The 17,557-nt window shown below is 67.4% G+C and overlaps 2 protein-coding genes across 6 annotated transcripts; one reads left to right on the top strand and one right to left on the bottom strand.

Annotated features, from left to right (window-relative positions):
• Positions 1-219: 219 nt before the first annotated feature.
• TMBIM6 (transmembrane BAX inhibitor motif containing 6) lies at positions 220-4,335 on the top strand. Its single transcript, XM_058042182.1, has 10 exons — positions 220-280; positions 2,252-2,354; positions 2,448-2,556; positions 2,654-2,774; positions 2,888-2,936; positions 3,048-3,145; positions 3,245-3,324; positions 3,420-3,520; positions 3,617-3,689; positions 3,773-4,335. Exons 1-10 carry the CDS (start codon positions 220-222, stop codon positions 3,794-3,796), a joined length of 819 nt encoding a protein of 272 aa, XP_057898165.1. The 3' UTR covers positions 3,797-4,335.
• Positions 4,336-4,410: 75 nt separating this feature from the next.
• On the bottom strand, positions 4,411-16,704 carry NCKAP5L (NCK associated protein 5 like). 5 transcript variants are annotated; one of them, XM_058042087.1, is made up of 13 exons: positions 16,644-16,704; positions 12,138-12,179; positions 11,419-11,507; positions 10,604-10,672; positions 10,448-10,486; positions 9,818-9,937; positions 9,613-9,726; positions 6,680-8,409; positions 6,454-6,607; positions 6,300-6,378; positions 5,929-6,213; positions 5,696-5,835; positions 4,411-4,852 (listed from the first exon to the last, which is right to left on the bottom strand). In XM_058042087.1, the coding sequence occupies exons 3-13, from the start codon at positions 11,494-11,496 to the stop codon at positions 4,616-4,618; spliced, it is 3,045 nt and encodes a 1,014-aa protein (XP_057898070.1). In that variant the 5' UTR covers positions 11,497-11,507; positions 12,138-12,179; positions 16,644-16,704; the 3' UTR covers positions 4,411-4,615. The 5 variants fall into 5 exon arrangements, with proteins under 5 accessions (XP_057898070.1, XP_057898073.1, XP_057898071.1 ...); XM_058042090.1 differs by having other exon boundaries at positions 11,419-11,504; XM_058042088.1 differs by lacking the exon at positions 16,644-16,704 and adding an exon at positions 12,654-12,737.
• Positions 16,705-17,557: the final 853 nt, after the last annotated feature.

The following is a 17,557-nucleotide window of genomic DNA, read 5'->3' as shown; positions in this document are numbered from 1 at the left end:
CCCGAAGGCCGGCAGCGAGCGCCGCGCTCCCATTGGTCGAGCCGCGCCCACGCTGACCAATCAGCGCCGCGCTCTCGCGCGGGGGCGGGACCTGCCCCTCCAACGGCGGCGCTCGGGCGAGGCCCGGACCGTGACGGCGGCTCGAGGGAGCCCCGCCCCTAGGGTTGACGACAACCAATAGAATGAGGCGGAAGGCGGGACTCCGCGGGGGTTCAGCCAATGAGCGGCGGGGGCGTGGCGCAGAGCTCGCGGCCTGGCACGGACGGCGGACGCGGCGCAGGTGCGGGCGGGGGGCGCGGGCGGGGCGGGCCCGGGGCGGCCCCGGGGGATCCCCGGGGGTCTCGGAGCGGCTGCAAACCCCGAGCGACCCCCGGAGCCCCCTCAGAGCCCGCCCCGAGCGGCCCGGGCGGTCCCGCCCCCACCAGGCCCCGTTTGCGGGGGGTTGGGGGGGGGGGGGAGCGCGCACGGGTTGGGCCCCCCCGGGGGTCTCGGCCCGGTTGTAACGTGAGGAGCGGGGGGGGAGCGGGGGAAGGAACGGGCAGCACCGGGCGGGGCGGGGGGGTAAAGGTCGCTTGGAGCCGGCCAGGGGCGGCAGCAGCGAAAGCGAAAGCGGCGCTGGGGGCGGGGAGGGCGGCTCGGAGCCTGCCCGGTGGAACCGGCGGTCACCGGCACCGGGTGGGGGGGGGGGGGGTGTCACAGCTTTGTCACGGCTTTGTCACACACGCACTGTCCCCACGGCTCCTCGCCCTTTGACCTGGGGCTTCCCCAGGCGGGCGGTGGCAGCGCTCCGGTGCCACTGTCCCGGTGCCACCCGGTGCCACCGTGCCCTGCTGTGGCACCACGGGCTCCTCCTCTCCCGGAGCCTCCTTGAAGCGCCCACCCCGCTCCCCCTGGGGCTCTGTTCTGTCCCCTCCATCCCTTGGGGACACCTGGCTGGTGCCACCGGCCGGGCAGGTGCCACAGGGCACAGAGCCGGCCCAGCCGGCCGGACCGGGACGAGGAGGAGGAGGAGGAGGAGGAGGAGGAGGAGGAGGAGGAGGAGGAGGAGGAGGAGGCCCTGCTGGGATCCTCCCGCTGCCAGAGCCACCTCTGGGGACGTCATTACGGGCACTAATGTCACCTGGCACAACGGCGTTTCCAGCTGCCGGCAGCGCTCCCGCGGCACCTCCGGGAGCTCCCGTGGCCCCGGAGCAGCTCGGCTGCGAATCCCCCGGGGCTGTGCTGGCCTTGCAACAGCCCTGCAACAACCCAGGGGCTCCTCTGGCCCTGCAACAGCCGGCTGGGCTTGCACCAGCTGGACAAAAAATGCTCCAGAGCAGCTCCTGGGCTCTCACTCAGCTCCTTTTGGGGGGTTCGGGAGCTCTGGGTGGGCTCCAGATCCTTTTGGGGAAGGTTTGGGGGCTCTGGGTGGGCTTTCAGCTCCTTTGAGGGATTTGGGAGCTTTGGGTGGGTTCTCAACTCCTAAGGGGGGTTTGGGAGCTCTTGGTGGTCTCTCACTCAGCTCCTTTGGGGGATTTGGGAGCTTTGGGCTCCTACAGTTCCTGTAGGAGGTTTGGGATCTTTGGGCCCTCACTCAGCTCCTTTGGGGGGTTTGGGAGCTCTGGGTGGGCTCCAGATCCTGGGGAAGGTTTGGGGGCTCTGGGTGGGCTTTCAGCTCCTTTGAGGGATTTGAGAGCTTTGGGTGGGTTCTCAGCTCCTAAGGGGAGTTTGGGAGCTCTTGGTGGTCTCTCACTCAGCTCCTTTGAGGGGTTTGGGAGCTTCGGGTTGGTTCCAGATCCTGAGGGAGTTTGGGGAGCTTTGGGTGGGCTCTCACTCAGTTCCTGTAGGAGGTTTGGGATCTTTGGGCTCTCACTCAGCTCCTTTGGGGGGTTTGGGAGCTCTGGTTGGGCTCCAGATCCTTTTGGGGAAGGTTTGGGAGTTCTGGGTGGGCTCCAGATCCTTTTGGGGAAGGTTTGGGAGTTCTGGGTGGGCTCTCAGCTCCTCAGGGAGGTTTGGGAGCTTTGGATGGGCTCCAGATCCTGGAGGAGATTTGGGGGCTTTAGGTGGGCTCTCACTCAGCTCCTTTGGGGGGTTTGAGAGCTCTTGGTGGGCTCTCACTCAGTTCCTTTGGGGGGTTTGGGATCTTTGGGCTCTCACTCAGCTCCTTTGGGGGGTTTGGGAGCTTTGGGCTCTCACTCAGCTCCTTTGGGGGGTTTGGGAGCTCTGGGTGGCCTCCAGCTCCTTTCTGACCCCCCTTTCCTCCCCCTGGCAGTTTTGCAGCCCTGTGGAGCGGCCCTGGGCCCATCCCAGCCTGGCACCATGAACGTCTTCGACCGCAGCATCAACTTCGATGCCCTCTTCAAGTTCTCCCACATGTGAGCGACACAAGGGGCAGGGCAGGGGGGCTCAGGGGGCTGTGCCAGCCCTCCTGCCCACCTCACCACCCTCCTCCTCCTCCTCACCCACAGCTCGGCCTCCACCCAGGAGCACCTGAAGAGGGTCTATGGCAGCTTTGCCATCTGCATGTTCGTGGCAGCTGCGGGCGCCTACATCAACGTGGTGACCCATCTGTTCCAGGTGAGGGAGCTTTTGAAGGGCTCAAAGTGGCACCCCCAGCCCTGCAGCACCCGGGTGAGGCAATGCCCAGCCCTCACCTGTGTTCTCCCTGTCCCAGTTTGGCTTCCTGACTGGCCTGGGGGCACTGGGGCTGATGATTTGGCTCATAGCCACCCCTCACAACCGCGAGACGGAGCAGAAGAGGCTGGGGATGCTGGTTGGCTTCGCCTTCCTCACAGGTAGGTGGGCACCGAGGGTTCCCCCCACATCCCACAGGACCCCAAATCCTTCACAGGGGCCGCATGAAGCCCCCCCAGAATGGCTCTGGTGCCACCCAGTTCTGTCCTTGCAGGCATCAATCTGGGACCCCTCCTGCAAATGTGCATCTCTGTCAACCCCAGGTAGAACACCCCCACCAAAATCCCCATCCCTCACCTCCAGCTGTCACACAGATCCTGTTTACCCTCCCTGGTGCCCCCCAAAACCCTCTGAGCCCTTTTCTTCACCCCCAGCATCATCCCCACTGCCTTCCTGGGCACTGCCACCATCTTTGCCTGCTTCTCTCTGAGCGCCCTGTACGCCCGGCGCCGCAGCTACCTGTACCTAGGAGGTGAGAGAGGCTTTGGGGGGGCTCTGAGAGGGGCTTGGGACCCCCTTTTTTGGGGAGGGGGTGTCCCCAGACTTGTCCCTGACTCCCTCACCCTTCCAGGTTTCCTGCTGTCCGGCCTCACCCTGCTGCTTCTCTCCTCTGTGATTAACGCCTTTGTGAGATCCACCTGGCTCTTCACGGTGAGTGCAGCCTGCCGGGGACAGACAGACGGACAGGTGACACCAGCAAGTTGGGGACAGTCCCCAAGTGATGCCAATTTACCCCCCCCTCACAGGCCCACCTGTACGTGGCCCTGATGATCATGTGTGGCTTCGTGCTCTTCGACACGCAGCTCATCATCGAGAAGGCGGAGAGCGGCGACAAGGATTACATCTGGTGGGGACAGCTGGGGACACAGGGGGGTGACACAGGGGACAGGGTGGCCTTCCCTGAGCACCCATCCACCCCTCCTTCCCTCCCTCTCTTTGCCAGGCACTGCGTTGATCTCTTCCTGGATTTTGTCAACATCTTCCGGGAGCTCCTGATCATCCTGGGCATGAACGAGGTGGGTGAGGGGCCCTGGGCAGGGCAGGACAGAGGGACAGAAGGACAGAGCTCATGGTGACCGTGGCCACTCTCTTCTTGCAGAACAAGAAGAAGGAGAAGAAGTGAAGAGGCTCTGGGCCAAGGCAGAGCCACCCCTGTGTCCCCATGTCCCCTCCTGTCCCTCTCTGTCATTAAAGGGGCTGCGCTTTGCTGCCGAGGAAGCAGCCAGAAGCTTTTGCACCCTCGTGGGTTTTTTTTTTCTCTTGTTCAGCTTTTTTTTTTTGTTTTTTTGTTTTTTTGATTAAAAACCAGCCAATTTGTGGATCCTGCTGGAGTTTGGCTCCCCCTTGGTTTTCCCCCAGCCTTTTGTGACCCTTGGAGTGGTCACCATTGTGTCCTTTTTCCTCCGAGGTTTGTCCCCAGCCCCACCTGGGGGTGTCACCTTTCCCCGGTGACAAAACCAGCCCTTGGGGGAGGGTCTTTGGTGGGACCCCCCCCCATCCTCAGCCAAACTCATTGGTGGAGCCTCCCCTTGAGCACCAGTGCCAAGAAATGAAGGTGTGCTGGGAGGGGGCCGTGGGGACGGGGCATTGCCAGCGCTGCCAGTCCCGCCACCTCCGCTCTTTGTACACCGGGATGATTCAATAAATCGCTCAGACTCCAAACTCTTGTCCCTTCTCTTTCCATCTCCATCCCTGGATCACAACGCTGACACAAACAACAGCACCACCACCGCCACGTGTATAAATAACCCGGGCTAGGAGGGGTGGCTTTATTGAGTTAAAAACCCATCGGCAGGGGCTGTACAGGGCCATAGCACCATCGGACAGAGCCGGGAGAGGGAGCGGACAGACACCGGACACTCCCAGCCCGGGCAGCACCCTCGCAGCAGGAGCAGGAGCGGCGGGGACGGGGCTGAAGAGGCGGCAGCGGGGCCGGGCAGGCTCAGCCCTGGCTGCCGCAGGACGAGAGGCTGTCGTAGAGAGAATCGCTGAGGGACTCGGAGTGTTCCAGCCCGGCAGGACCGTGCCCTCCATCCCGGGACCGCGCCTCCGTGCTGCCCTCGTCCCCCACGTCCGAGGCGCTGGGGGTGCGGCTGCTGCTGGCGCTCAGGGCGGGGGGCAGAGGTGGGGGAACCTCCGGGGATGCCCCTCGGTGTCCCCCCGGGCTGCACACGGGGGCCTGCGGAGGGACAGCGTGGGCAGGAGGGGTTGGTTGGGACTGTCACTCCCCCCGTGGTGAGGAACTCTGCACCCACCCAGGGCCGCTTTAAATCCTCCCCACCGTGGGCAGCACGATCACAGAATTCTGGGGAGTGAACTCTGCGCCCACCCAGGGCCGCTTTAAATCCTCCCCATGATCCCAGAATTCTGGGGAGTGAACTCTGCGCCCACCCAGGGCTGCTTTAAATCCTCCCCACCATGGGCAGCACAATCACAGAATTCTGGGGAGTGAACTCTGCACCCACCCAGGGCCACTTTAAATCCTCCCCACCATGGGCAGCACGGTCACAGAATTCTGGGGAGTGAACTCTGCGCCCCATCCAGGGCCACTTTAAATCCTCCCCATGATCCCAGAATTCTGGGGAGTGTTCCCCCCAAATCCTCTCCCCGTGGCTTCATCCCCACAGCAAAGGCAGGAAGGTCTGGGGTCTCTCTGCCGAGGTTTTGGGGTCCTGCTCCACAGTCTCACTGTCCTTACTCTGGAGTTTTGGGGACCCCATCCCAAAGTTTTGGGGTCCTGCTCTACAGTTTCAGTGTCCTTACTCTGGAGTTTTGGGGACCCTACCCCAAAGTTTTGGGGTCCTGCTCTACAGTTTCAGTGTTCTTACTCTGGGGTTTTGGGGAACCCACCCCAAAGTTTTGGGGTCCTGGTCCAGTTTCAGTGTCCTTACTCTGGAGTTTTAGGGACCCCACCCCAAAGTTTTGGGGTCCTGCTCTACAGTTTCAGTGTCCTTACTCAGGAGTTCTGGGGACCGCACCCCAAGGTTTTGGGGTACCCCAGGGTCCCCTAAGCTGCCCGTACCTGCCCAGGTCGATGCAGCCCCTCCAGCCCCCCGGGTGGGCACACGAAGGGGTCGGCAGCACCGCAGCCTTTGGCGTTGGGGAAGGTCCAGTTCTTGCTCTGCTGGACCCGCCGTGGTTTCCTGGCGTCATCCCCGGTGTCTGCGGGGACAACGGGGACAGCGCTGACCTGCGGGGCTCCCCACGACCCCCCCGAGGGTGGGCACACACCCTGGCACAGGGGGGTTCACCCACCTTGCGGCGCGGCGCGGTGCCCGTGCGGGTTGGGGGGCGCCGGGAGGCGGCAGCCCGGAGCGCTCCGGTGTTTCCCCGGTACCAGCAGCTCCTCGGCGCTCGGGACCTCCCGTTCCAGCGTCCGGGCCTTGCGCGGCACTTTGGTGACAGCGGCCGGCACGGCCCCGGGCAGCGGCTCGGGGCGGCCCCGCGGTTTGGGGGTGCTCTTAGCGGGGACCCCCCCATAATCGGGGGGTGGGAATGTGCCGATCCCGCTGTCCAGCGTCCGCGTCAGAGACCCGCAGGCTGTGACAGAAAGGGACGGATGAGCCGAGGAGCCCATTCTGGTGCCCCCCACTCCACCCGGAGCCCCCCATCACCCCCTCACTCACCGGCGAAATGCTGCCCGGTCCCCGACTCGGACAGGCTCTCGTCGGACGGCAGCTCGTCCCGGAGCGCCACGTCGGGCACCTGCGGGGATGCAGAGGCTGAAGGGCTGCGGGGTCCCCCCGGAGCGGAGCAGAGCTGCGGGGGGGACCCCCTCACCTTGTCCGAGGGCTCCCGCAGGTGTCCCACGATGCCGTTGCGGGGCGGGCGGCACAGCCGCGCTTCTTTGGCGTCGGGGGGGACCCTCCGGAGGTCACAAAGCTCCCGCTTGTGCTCCAGGCGGGTCTCGTAGGGGACGTCCTTGCCGTCCACCCTGCGGGGAGGCAGCGATCAGAGGGGCACCCCACCCCAATGCCACCCCCATGGCACCCAGGTGGGGGCTCACCTGTCCAGCAGCTGCTGCATGAAGGTCTCGGCCGTCACCTCCTGGTACATGACGGGGAGGGGACCGGGGCCTCGAGGGGGCCCACGGGGACGCCCCTTCTCCAGCGCCAGTCCCTGCAGGAACGCGTGCTCCTCCCGCAGCGCCTTGCGCAGATCCTCCGCCTTCTCCATCAGCTTCGAGATGTTGAGACTCTCGGCTTCCAGCTTGCGGGCGGCCAGCTTGACCTCTCGGCGAAGGGGTGCGGGGGTGCCAGCCCAGTCGCGCCCGCGCCCACCGTCCCCTCTCCGGCTCAGCGCGGGCAATTTGCTCCTCCGCAGCCCGAACCAGCTCGCCAGCCCCGCTGCTTTGCCCTTGGCCTCGGCTCCCGGCGCCCTCTCCTGCCCCTGCAGCCTCAGCACGTTCTCCTCGATGCCCTTCATCACCTTCTCCTCGATGGCCGAGTGCCCCGCGCCGCTCGCCGCCGGCCCCGTGGGCTCCGCGGGCTCCGCGGGCGTTTTGTGGGGACCCCCGCCCGCCTTGGCACCCGCGGGGGGCTCCTCGCCCCGCGCTGCCCCCGCGCCTTTGCCCGCCTTGGTGGGCAGCTTGGTGGGGCTGCCGTGGGGGCTGCGGGAGCTTTTGGCGGGGGGCGTGGGGGGGGTCCGGGACGGGGTCCTGCCGGTTCCGGGGCGGGTTTTGCCCCCCGCTTTACCGGGGTCCCCCATGGAACCGGAGGAGTAGCAGCGGGCCAGGGGCTCCGTGCCGTGCGCCGGCTCGGGGTGCTTCAGGCTGCCCCCCAAACCCGCCCGGGGTGGGGGGCGCAGTTCGCCCCCATGGCCCCGTTCGGGCCGGCCCGGCCCGGGCGTTTCTCGGCCCTCAGCCCCTCGCAGCTTGCCCAGCGCTGCCAGGCGCTCCTTGAAGGGCAGATAACCCGGCTCGGGGGGCTTCTTACCGGGCCGGCGGCAGGGCGCCGAGCCCCCCGTGCCACGGCGAGAGCTGGGCGGGGACGCCGCCGCTCGCTCCCCGCTCCCCGCCGGTGCCGGGGGTCCCGGGGGCTGCTCCACCGCCTCGAAGGTGCGGGGGAAGGCGGGGGGCTCGCTGGGAGCGGGCTCCGGGGCGGCATCGGGGGACGGGCGGCGGCTGAGCACCGGCGACGCCTCGGGGTGGGCGCCGCGACACGGGATCTTGGAGGGGTGGGCGAGCTGGGGGCTGAGGCGCAGCCCCGCGGGGCTGGGCGGCACTTTGAGCACCTTGGAGGGCGAGGGCAGCGCGTTGGGGACGGGGGAGAGCGGGGTGAAGCCGCCCTCGGGGCTCTCCTCACCGGCCGCGTAGAGCGCCAGGAACGCGGGGTGCTCCCCTCGCCGCTGCCGGGGGGGACCCCCGGGGGCTTCCCCGTTATTGCGCCGGCAGCAGCCGCCGCCCTCGCCCCGCAGCAGCCGCTCGGCCAAAGCGCTGAGCAGAGCGCCCCGAGGCGGCCCCGCTTCCTCGGGGGAGGAGCAGGGGCTGCCCTCGGGGCCCCGCCAGCCCCCCGCAGCCCCCGGGGCCCGCAGAGGGCAGGGGGGCCAGGCCAGGGCCGAGCAGGGCTCGGGGGAGCCGGGGGAGGCGGGCGGGGGTCCCAGCAGAGGGTCGGACTCCTCCAGCTTGCGCAGCACCTCCAGGATTTGGGCTTTCTTTTTGAAGAATGGGGACAGGGCGTCCAGGGGAGGGGCGCCGGGGCTGAGGCCAGGGCTGGCCGATGGCACTGGTGGCAGCACCTGTGGGGACAGGGCAGTGTCACCCTGTGAGCATCTGAGCGCCCTGGTACCAGAGGGGGACGCTCTGGGAACACAGAGAGGGACACAGAAGGCTTTGGGATGGGGACATGATGGGGACAGGGACATCTGGGGCAATGGGGTTTGGGATGGGGACATGATGGGGACAGGGACGTCTGGGGCAATGGGGTTTGGGATGGGGACATGATGGGGACAGGGACATCTGGGGCAAAGGCTTTGGGATGGGGACATGATGGGGACAGGGACATTTGGGGCAATGGGGTTTGGGACGGGGACATGATGGGGACAGGGACATCTGGGGCAATGGGGTTTGGGATGGGGACATGATGGGGACAGGGACATCTGGGGCAATGGGGTTTGGAGGCAGAGACACCCACAGATGGAGGTGGACACCATGGACCTGGAGAGGTGACACCACAGGGACCCTGTTGGAAGTGTCACAGGCACATGGATGGGGACACCACAGATCCAGGCAGGAGGACAGGACAGGACATTATGGGGACAAAATGGGGACAGGACAGGACATTATGGGGACAAAATGGGAACAGGCACATCTGGGGCAAAGGCTTTGGGATGGGGACATGATGGGGACAGGGACATCTGGGGCAATGGGGTTTGGGATGGGGACATGATGGGCACAGGGACATTTGGGGCAACTGGGTTTGGAGGCAGAGACAACCACAGATGGAGGTGGACACCATGGACCTGGAGAGGTGACACCACAGGGACCCTGTTGGAAGTGTCACAGGCACATGGATGGGGACACCACAGATCCGGGACAGGACATTATGGGGACATAATGGGAACAGGACAGGACATTATGGGGACAAAATGAGGACAGGACAGGATATTATGGGGACAAAATGGGAACAGGACAGGACATTATGGGGACAAAATGGGGACATCTGGGGCAATGGGGTTTGGAGGCAGAGACATCACAGACAGAGGGGTTTGGCGAGGTGGACACCCCGGACTTGGAGAGGTGACACCACAGGGACAGGGACCCTGTTGGAAGTGCCACGGGCACTTGGATGGGCACACCACAGATCCAGGGACAGGACGCCGAGCCTGGGAAGCCACAGTGTGCCACAGGCCTGGTGCCACCACACACTGAGAAAACACAACGGGGAAGGGGGTGACACTGCCCAGAGAGGGGGACACGGGCACAGGAAGGGCAGTACCCACCTCAGGCAGGGCCAAACTGAGGCCGGGGAGCAGCTGGGGGGGCTCTTGCTCAGCAGAGCTGGGCTGGGGGGTCACTGGCACATCGGCGGGCGCTGGCACCGCGTGCAGCGGCAGCTGGACAGGAGAGGGTTAAGCTGGGTTAAGCTTTGGGGGGGCTGTGCCCCATTCCCACCCCGTGCCAGCCCTGGCACAGCCCCAGACTCACCTGGGGGAGGGAGCCGGTGGAGAGCTGCAGCTTCTGCTGGAAGAGCTCGCTCAGCACCTGGTTCTGCCGCTCCAGCTCGAACACGCGCTTCTTCAGCTTGAGGCACTCCTCGCGCAGGTCCTGCCAGGGTGGGGGACCCCCGGGAACCCTCAGTGTGCTCCCGACCGCCTGGCACCATCCTGGCACCATCCCGACACCATCCTGGTACCATCCTGGCACCATCCTGGCACCCCCCTGGTACCATCCTGGCACCATCCTGGCACCCCCCTGGCACCATCCTGGTACCATCCTGGCACCCTCCTGACACCATCCCGACACCCCCCTGGCACCCTCCTGACACCCTCCTGGTACCATCCTGGTACCATCCTGGCACCATCCTGGCACCATCCTGGTACCATCCTGGCACCATCCCGACACCATCCTGGCACCCCCCTGGCAGCATCCTGGTACCATCCTGGTACCATCCTGACACCTTCCTGGCACACTCCTGGCAGCATCCCGACACCCTCCTGGCACCCTCCTGGCACCATCCTGGCACCATCCTGGTACCATCCTGACACCATCCTGGCACCCTCCTGGCACCATCCTGGCACCATCCTGACACCCTCCTGGCACCCTCCTGGCACCCACCTTTTGGTTGAGCAGTGCCTGCACCACGTGGTTGGCAACCTGGGGAGGAGAGGGGAGGTCTGGGTGGGGGCACAGGGCACAGGGAGGGTCCTGCCCAGCACACAGGTGGGCACAGGTGGGCACAGGTGCCCGGAGGGGGTGCCAGGTCTCCGGTACCTCATCCAGGCAGCGCTCGTACGTCTCCCTCTGGTTCTCGTTGGCCTGTGCCAGGGCGGAGTTCTCTGCCTAGGACAGAGCAAGGGCACTGAGGGCACATGCTGGGCACACTGAGGGCACACTGAGGGCACACCCAGGGCACACCCAGGGCACAACCAGGGAACACTCAGGGCACACTCAGGGCACACTCAGGGCACACTCAGGGAACAGCTCAGGGCATAGCTCAGGGCACACTCAGGGCATAGCTCAAGGCACAGCTCGGGGCAGATTCAGGGCAGAACTCAGGGCACACTCAGGGTACACTCAGGGCACAGCCAGGGCACACTCAGGGCACAGCTCAGGGCACACCCAGGGCACACTCAGGGCAGAACTCAGGGCACACTCAGGGCACAGCTCAGGGCACACACAGGGCACACTCAGGGCACAGCTCAGGGCACACTCAGGGCAGAACTCAGGGCACACTCAGGGCACACTCAGGGCACACCCAGGGCACATTCAGGGCACACTCAGGGCACACGCAGGGCACACTCAGGGCACAGCTTAGGGCACACTCAGGGCACAGCTCAGGGCACACTCAGGGCACACCCAGGGCACACTCAGGGCACACTCAGGGCACATCCCCGTGCCACCAAGCTGCCCTTCTCCATCCTGCTGCCACACACTGCAGGACGGGGCTGCCCCAGAGGGCCACAACAACCTGGGAAGTGCCACCCATGAGCACGGTGTCCATGCTGCGGTGGCTCCGTGGCACTGGCCTGGCTCCTTGGCACGGCTGCCCAGCGGTGCCACGTCCTGCCGGTGCCATCCGTGCCTACCTCCAGCTCCCGCAGGCGCTGCAGCAGCTCCTGGCTGGGGCCTGTCTCTGCCGGCGCCTCGGCCACGCTCTCCGACATCGCTGCTGCTGCTGCGGGGACACGAAATCACCCGGTACGGCCCGGTACGGCCCGGTACGGCCCGGTACAACCCGGTACAGCCCGGTACGGCCCGGTACGGCCCGGTACAGCCCGGTACGGCCCGGTCCAGCCCGGTATGGCCCGGTACGGCCCGGTACAACCCGGTACAGCCCGGTACGGCCCGGTCCAGCCCGGTACAGCCCGGTACGGCCCGGTACGGCCCGGTACAGCCCGGTACGGCCCGGTACAACCCGGTACGGCCCGGTACAGCCCGGTATAGCCCGGTACAACCCGGTACAGCCCGGTACAGCCCGGTACAACCCGGTACAGCCCGGTACAGCCCGGTACGGCCCGGTACGGCCCGGTACGGCCCGGTATAGCCCGGTACAGCCAGGTACAACCCGGTACAACCCGGTCCAGCCTGGTACAGCCCGGTACAGCCCGGTACAACCCGGTACAACCCGGTACAACCCGGTCCAGCCCGGTACAGCCCGGTACGGCCCGGTACGGCCCGGTCCAGCCCGGTACAACCCGGTACAGCCCGGTACGGCCCGGTACAACCCGGTACAACCCGGTACAGCCCGGTACAGCCCGGTACGGCTCGGTACAGCCCGGTCCAGCCCGGTCCAGCCCGGTCTTACCTGGCTTTGGGTGTCCCCAGCCCCGAAGCGGTGCGGCGTCACCTGGCAGGGAGAAGCGGGCTGAGGAAGAGGATGGAGCCTCCAGGGCCGTGTGCTGAGCCCTCCCCTCCCCTCCTGCTGCCCCCTCCTCCTTCCCGGTGCTACGGGGGAATGATCGGCCCCGGGATGCACCGGCACCGGGAGCAGCCCTGGGGCACCGGGATGTGCAGCAGCACCGGCACCGGTATCACCCCTGGGGCACCGCTGTGCCCCAAGGACCGGGATCGAGTCACGAGGATGTGCAGCACCACCGGGACCGGAATCAACACAAGCCCCGGGGCACCGGGACGTGCAGCACCCCCGGGCTACCGGGATACGCAGCACCCCCGGTTCCGGAGCACCGGGATGCGCGGCCCCGGTGTGCACAGGACCCGGGGCGTTCAAACGGGCCCCCCCCCCCCCAATGCCGCGCACCCCCCGTTCCACCCCGGGCTTCCCCCGTCGCTCCGCTGAGCGCCGGTCCCGCTCCGTACTCACGCCCGGGGCTCCCGGTAGCGCCGGTAGCGGCGGCTCAGAGCGGCCCCGGGGCCGGTCCCGGCGACGGCGGCGCTTCCATCCCGGCCCGGCCCGGCCGCGCTATTGTTGGGAGGCGGCGGCGGCGGCTCCGCCTTCCCGGCCGCGGCCGGGGAGGAGCCGGGATGGAGCCGCCGCCTCCCCCGGTGCGCGGCTCCGCCAGCGCCGGCCCCGGGCAACCGGCGATGAGACCCCGGGAGTGACACACCGGGAACGATCCCGGGAGGGGAAGCACCGGGAATTCACCCGCGGCACCGGGAACCCCCCCGCGGTACCGGGCAGGGTACGGAGGGATCCCCACAGGGCATCCCGCACCCACCGGAGGGACCGCCCGGTGCACCGGGGAACCGGCAATAAGGCCCCGGGAGCGGCGGCACCGGGAATGATCCTGGGAGGGGAAACACCGGGAACCCCCCGTGACACTGGGCAGAGCATGGAGGGACCCCCACCGGGCATCCCGCACCCACCGAGGGACCGCCCGGTGCACCGGGACCCCTCGGGGAGCCCCCCGGGAGTGACGGCACCGGCACACTGGGAACCATCCCGGGAGGGGAAACACCGGGAATCCCCCCGCGGTACCGGGCAGAGCACGGAGGGATCCCCACCGGGCATCCCGCACCCACCGGTGCACCGGGACCCCTCGGAATCGCCCCGGGGCTGCAGGAACGGAGCCGAGCCGGGACCCCCCGGTCGTGGCCGTCGCTCCCCGCTGCCCCGAGAGTGATTTTTGGGGTTTCGGGGTTCACACGGGGCCGCGCGTCCCCGCTTCACCCCGACCCCGCGGGGGCTCCCCGGGACGGGGCAGAGCGGAGGGGGCGAGAGGAGAATTCGGGGGTGATGGAAGGACAAGGAAAGCGCCGGGGGGTGATGGAGGGGACAAGGGGAAGGTCTGGGGGAGCACGGCCACGCGCTGTCCCCGTCCCCGCGGTCCCCATTGTCCCCTCGGTGCCCCGAGGGCCCCTCGGCCGCCAGCCCCGAGCAGGAAGCGGCCCCGGTGCCGGCGGCTCCGGCTGCGTCACGGGGGAAGTGAGGCTCCGTCTGCAGGGGAAGAGGAGCCCGCGGCCCCCCCAGGCGCCCCGGCGCGGACAGACGGGGGGGCCCCGACAGATGGACAGCGAGGCCGCCCCTCCCCCAGAGCGGGAGGGTCCCCGTGGGGAGGGGGACACGGCGGGGGCACCGCCAGCGCCACCCCCAGCCCGGGTCCCCTCCCCAGTGTCCCCTCCCCAGTGACTCCGTCCCCGTGGGGACAAAGCGCGGCCCTGGCGGTGCCAGCGTGGCTGTGACGGGCTGGCCCTGGGCTGGCCCACAGCAGGGTCCCCATGGCGAGCCGGGGACAGGGGTGACAGCCCCGAGTGTCCCCAACCTCACTGTGGGCAGCCAGGACACACTGGGGACAGTCCTGGGACATGGGGTGACAGCCCCGAGTGTCCCCAACACTGCTGAGCCACACTGGGGGCAGCCAGGACACACTGGGGACAGTCCTGGGACATGGGGTGACAGCCCCGAGTGTCCCCAACCTCACTGTGGGCAGCCAGGACACACTGGGGACAGTCCAGGGACAGGGGTGACAGCCCCGAGTGTCCCCAACCTCACTGAGCTGTTCTGGGGACAACCAGGACACACTGGGGACAGTCCTGGGACATGGGGTGACAGCCTCGAGTGTCCCCAACCCCGCTAAGTTCTCCTAGGGGCAGCCAGGATGGGGTGGGGTGACAGCTCCGAGTGTCCCCAACCTCACTGAGCTGTTCTGGGGACAGCCAGGACACACTGGGGACAGTCCAGAGACAGCCAGGATGCAGCAGGGACAGCCCAGGGACCTGAGGTGACAGCCCTAGGTGTCCCCAACCCCACTGAGCTCTTCTGGAGACACCCCAGGGACAGGGGGTGCCAGCCCCAGGCGTCCCCAACCCCGCTGAGCCGTTCTGGGGACAGCCAGGACACACTGGGGACAGTCCAGGGCCAGCCAGGATGCAGCAGAGACAGCAAGGACACCTTGGGGACAATCCAGGGACATGGGGTGACAGCCCCGAGTGTCCCCAAGCCTGCTAAGCTCTTCTGGGGACAGCCAGGATGCACTGGGGACAGTCCAGGGACAGGGGTGACAGCCCCGAGTGTCCCCAACCCCACTGAGCCATTCTGGGGACAGCCAGAACACACTGGGGACAGCACAGGGACATGGGGTGACAGCTCCGAGTGTCCCCAACCCCACTGAGCCATTCTGGGGACAGCCAGGACACCCTGGGGACAGTCCAGGGCCAGCCAGGATGCAGCAGGGACAGCAAGGACACCCTGGGGACAGCCGGGACACACCGGGGACAAGTGGGATGTGGCACAGAAATGGCCTCAGGCTGCGGGGACACATCGAGGACAGCTGGGCAGGGACACGCGGGGACAGCCGGGGACGCGGTGGGGACACGGCAGGGAACAGGCAGGATGTGGTGGGGACAGCAGAGACACGCAGGAGACAGCCGGGGTGCACTGGGGACACTGGGGAGACCTCTGGGACAGCCGGGGTGCACTGGGGACACTGGGGAGACCTCTGGGACAGCCGGGGTGCACTGGGGACACTGGGGAGACCTCTGGGACAGTCTGGGTGCACTGGGGACACTGGGGACACCCCAGGGACAGCCGGGGTGCACTGGGGACACTGGGGAGACCTCTGGGACAGCCGGGGTGCACTGGGGACACTGGGGAGACCTCTGGGACAGTCTGGGTGCACTGGGGACAGCCCAGGGACAGCCGGGGTGCACTGGGGACACCTCAGGGACAGCCGGGGTGCACTGGGGACACTGGGGACGGGCGGGTGGGATGAAAGGCAGTGAGGGACACCCAGGGACAGTCTGGGTGCAGTGGGGACATTGGGGACACCTCTGGGACAATCAGGAATGCCCCAGGGAGAGTCAGGGTGCAGTGGGGACATTGAGAACACTGCAGGGACAGCCGGGGTGCACTGGGGACACTGGGGACACCTCTGGGACAGTCTGGGTGCACTGGGGACACTGGGGACACCCCAGGGACAGTCTGGATGCACTGGGGACACCTCAGGGACAGCCGGGGTGCACTGGGGACACTGGGGACACTGCAGGGACAGCCGGGGTGCACTGGGGACACTGGGGACACCCCAGGGACAGTCAGGATTCACTGGCGACCCTGAGGACAACCAGAATGCTCTGGGGACACCCCAGGGACAGCCGGGATGCACTGGGGACACCAGGAATGCCCCAGGTCCAGTCAGGGTGCACTGGGGACACCTCAGGGACAGTCTGGGTGCAATGGGGACACTGGGGACACTGCAGGGACAGCCGGGGTGCAGTGGGGACACCTCAGGGACAGTGAGGATGCACTGGGGACACTGCAGGGACAGTCTGGGTGCACTGGGGACACCAGGAATGCCCCAGGTCCAGTCAGGGTGCACTGGGGACACCTCAGGGACAGTCTGGGTGCAATGGGGACACCAGGAACGCCCCAGGGACAGCCGGGGTGCAGTGGGGACACTGCAGGGACAGTCTGGGTGCAGTGGGGACACCTCAGGGACAGTCTGGGTGCACTGGGGACACTGCAGGGACAGTCTGGGTGCACTGGGGACACCAGGAACGCCCCAGGGGCAGCCGGGGTGCACTGGGGACACTGGGGACACCCTGGGGACAGCGAGGGTGCAATGAGGACACCCCAGGGACAGTCAGGATTCACCGGGGACACCGGGGACACCTCAGGGACAGCCGGGATGCTCTGGGGACAGCGGGGACACCCCAGGATGCCCCGGGGACAGCCGAGGACACACCGGGGACACGCGGAACGCCACCCACCCACCGGGCCACCCCCGCCGCTCCCCCGGGATCCACCCCCGCCCTCCCGGTAACCAGAGGCCACGGATGCCCCCCTCCCCCCCTTCCGGCTCCGGTACCACCGAGGAGCGGCCCCGAACCCCCACCCCCGCCCGGTCCGGAGACTCACCGGGGGCTCCGGCGGGGCCGGGGCGCCATGGCCGGGGCTGGCACCGGCACCGGCACCGGGGCGGGACCGGCGGCGGCGGCGGTGACGTCATGGCTGCACCGGGCCGGCCCCGCCCTGCGCCCCCGCCGCCGCCAATCCGCGCGCACCGGGCATCGCCCCCCTCCCCCGTTCCCGTGATCACCGGAACCGCCCCACACGGAGCCGGGAGCGCCGGAAACGGAGCCGGTACCGCTGTCCCAAACGGAGCCGGTACCGCTGTCCCGAACGGAGCCGGTACCGCTGTCCCGAACGGAGCCGGTACCGCCGCCTCAAACGGAGCCGGTACCGCCGCCCCCCCTACCCCGCCCCGCCCCGGTGGGGCTGCACCGGGATGGGACCGGCCCGGACCGCACCGAGCCCCCCCGAGCGAACTGCAATAAATGGGGACCCCAAAGGGACCCCCACCCAATAGCAGTAGTTGAGGACCGGGACCGGGGGACACCGAGACCCCCAGGGCACCCCAAAAACCTCAAACACCCCCAGACATTCCCCAGGACACCCCAATACCCCACAGGACACCCCAAACACCCCCAAAGAACCCAGGGCATCCCAAACACCCCCCAGTGTACCCCCAAATACCCCTCAGGACACCCCTGAACACCCCAGAGCACCCCAAACATCCCCCAGGGAATCTCAAACACCCCAAACACTCCAGAGAACCCTAAACATCCCCCAGGGCACCCCAAAACACCTCTCAGGGAACCCCAAAACACCCCCAGAGCACCTTGAACACCACCAGGACACCCCAAATACCCCCCAGGGCACCCCCAAATACCCCAAACACACCCCAGGGCACCCCAAACATCCCCTAGGGCACCCCAAACACCTCTCAGGGAACCCCAAAACACCCCCAGAGCACCTTGAACACCACCAGG

This window comes from Melospiza georgiana, chromosome 29 (assembly GCF_028018845.1).
Source record: "Melospiza georgiana isolate bMelGeo1 chromosome 29, bMelGeo1.pri, whole genome shotgun sequence".
NCBI lineage: Eukaryota > Metazoa > Chordata > Aves > Passeriformes > Passerellidae > Melospiza > Melospiza georgiana.
The sequence above is the reverse complement of the archived record's forward strand: the minus strand, read 5'-3'. Positions and strand labels throughout refer to the sequence as shown.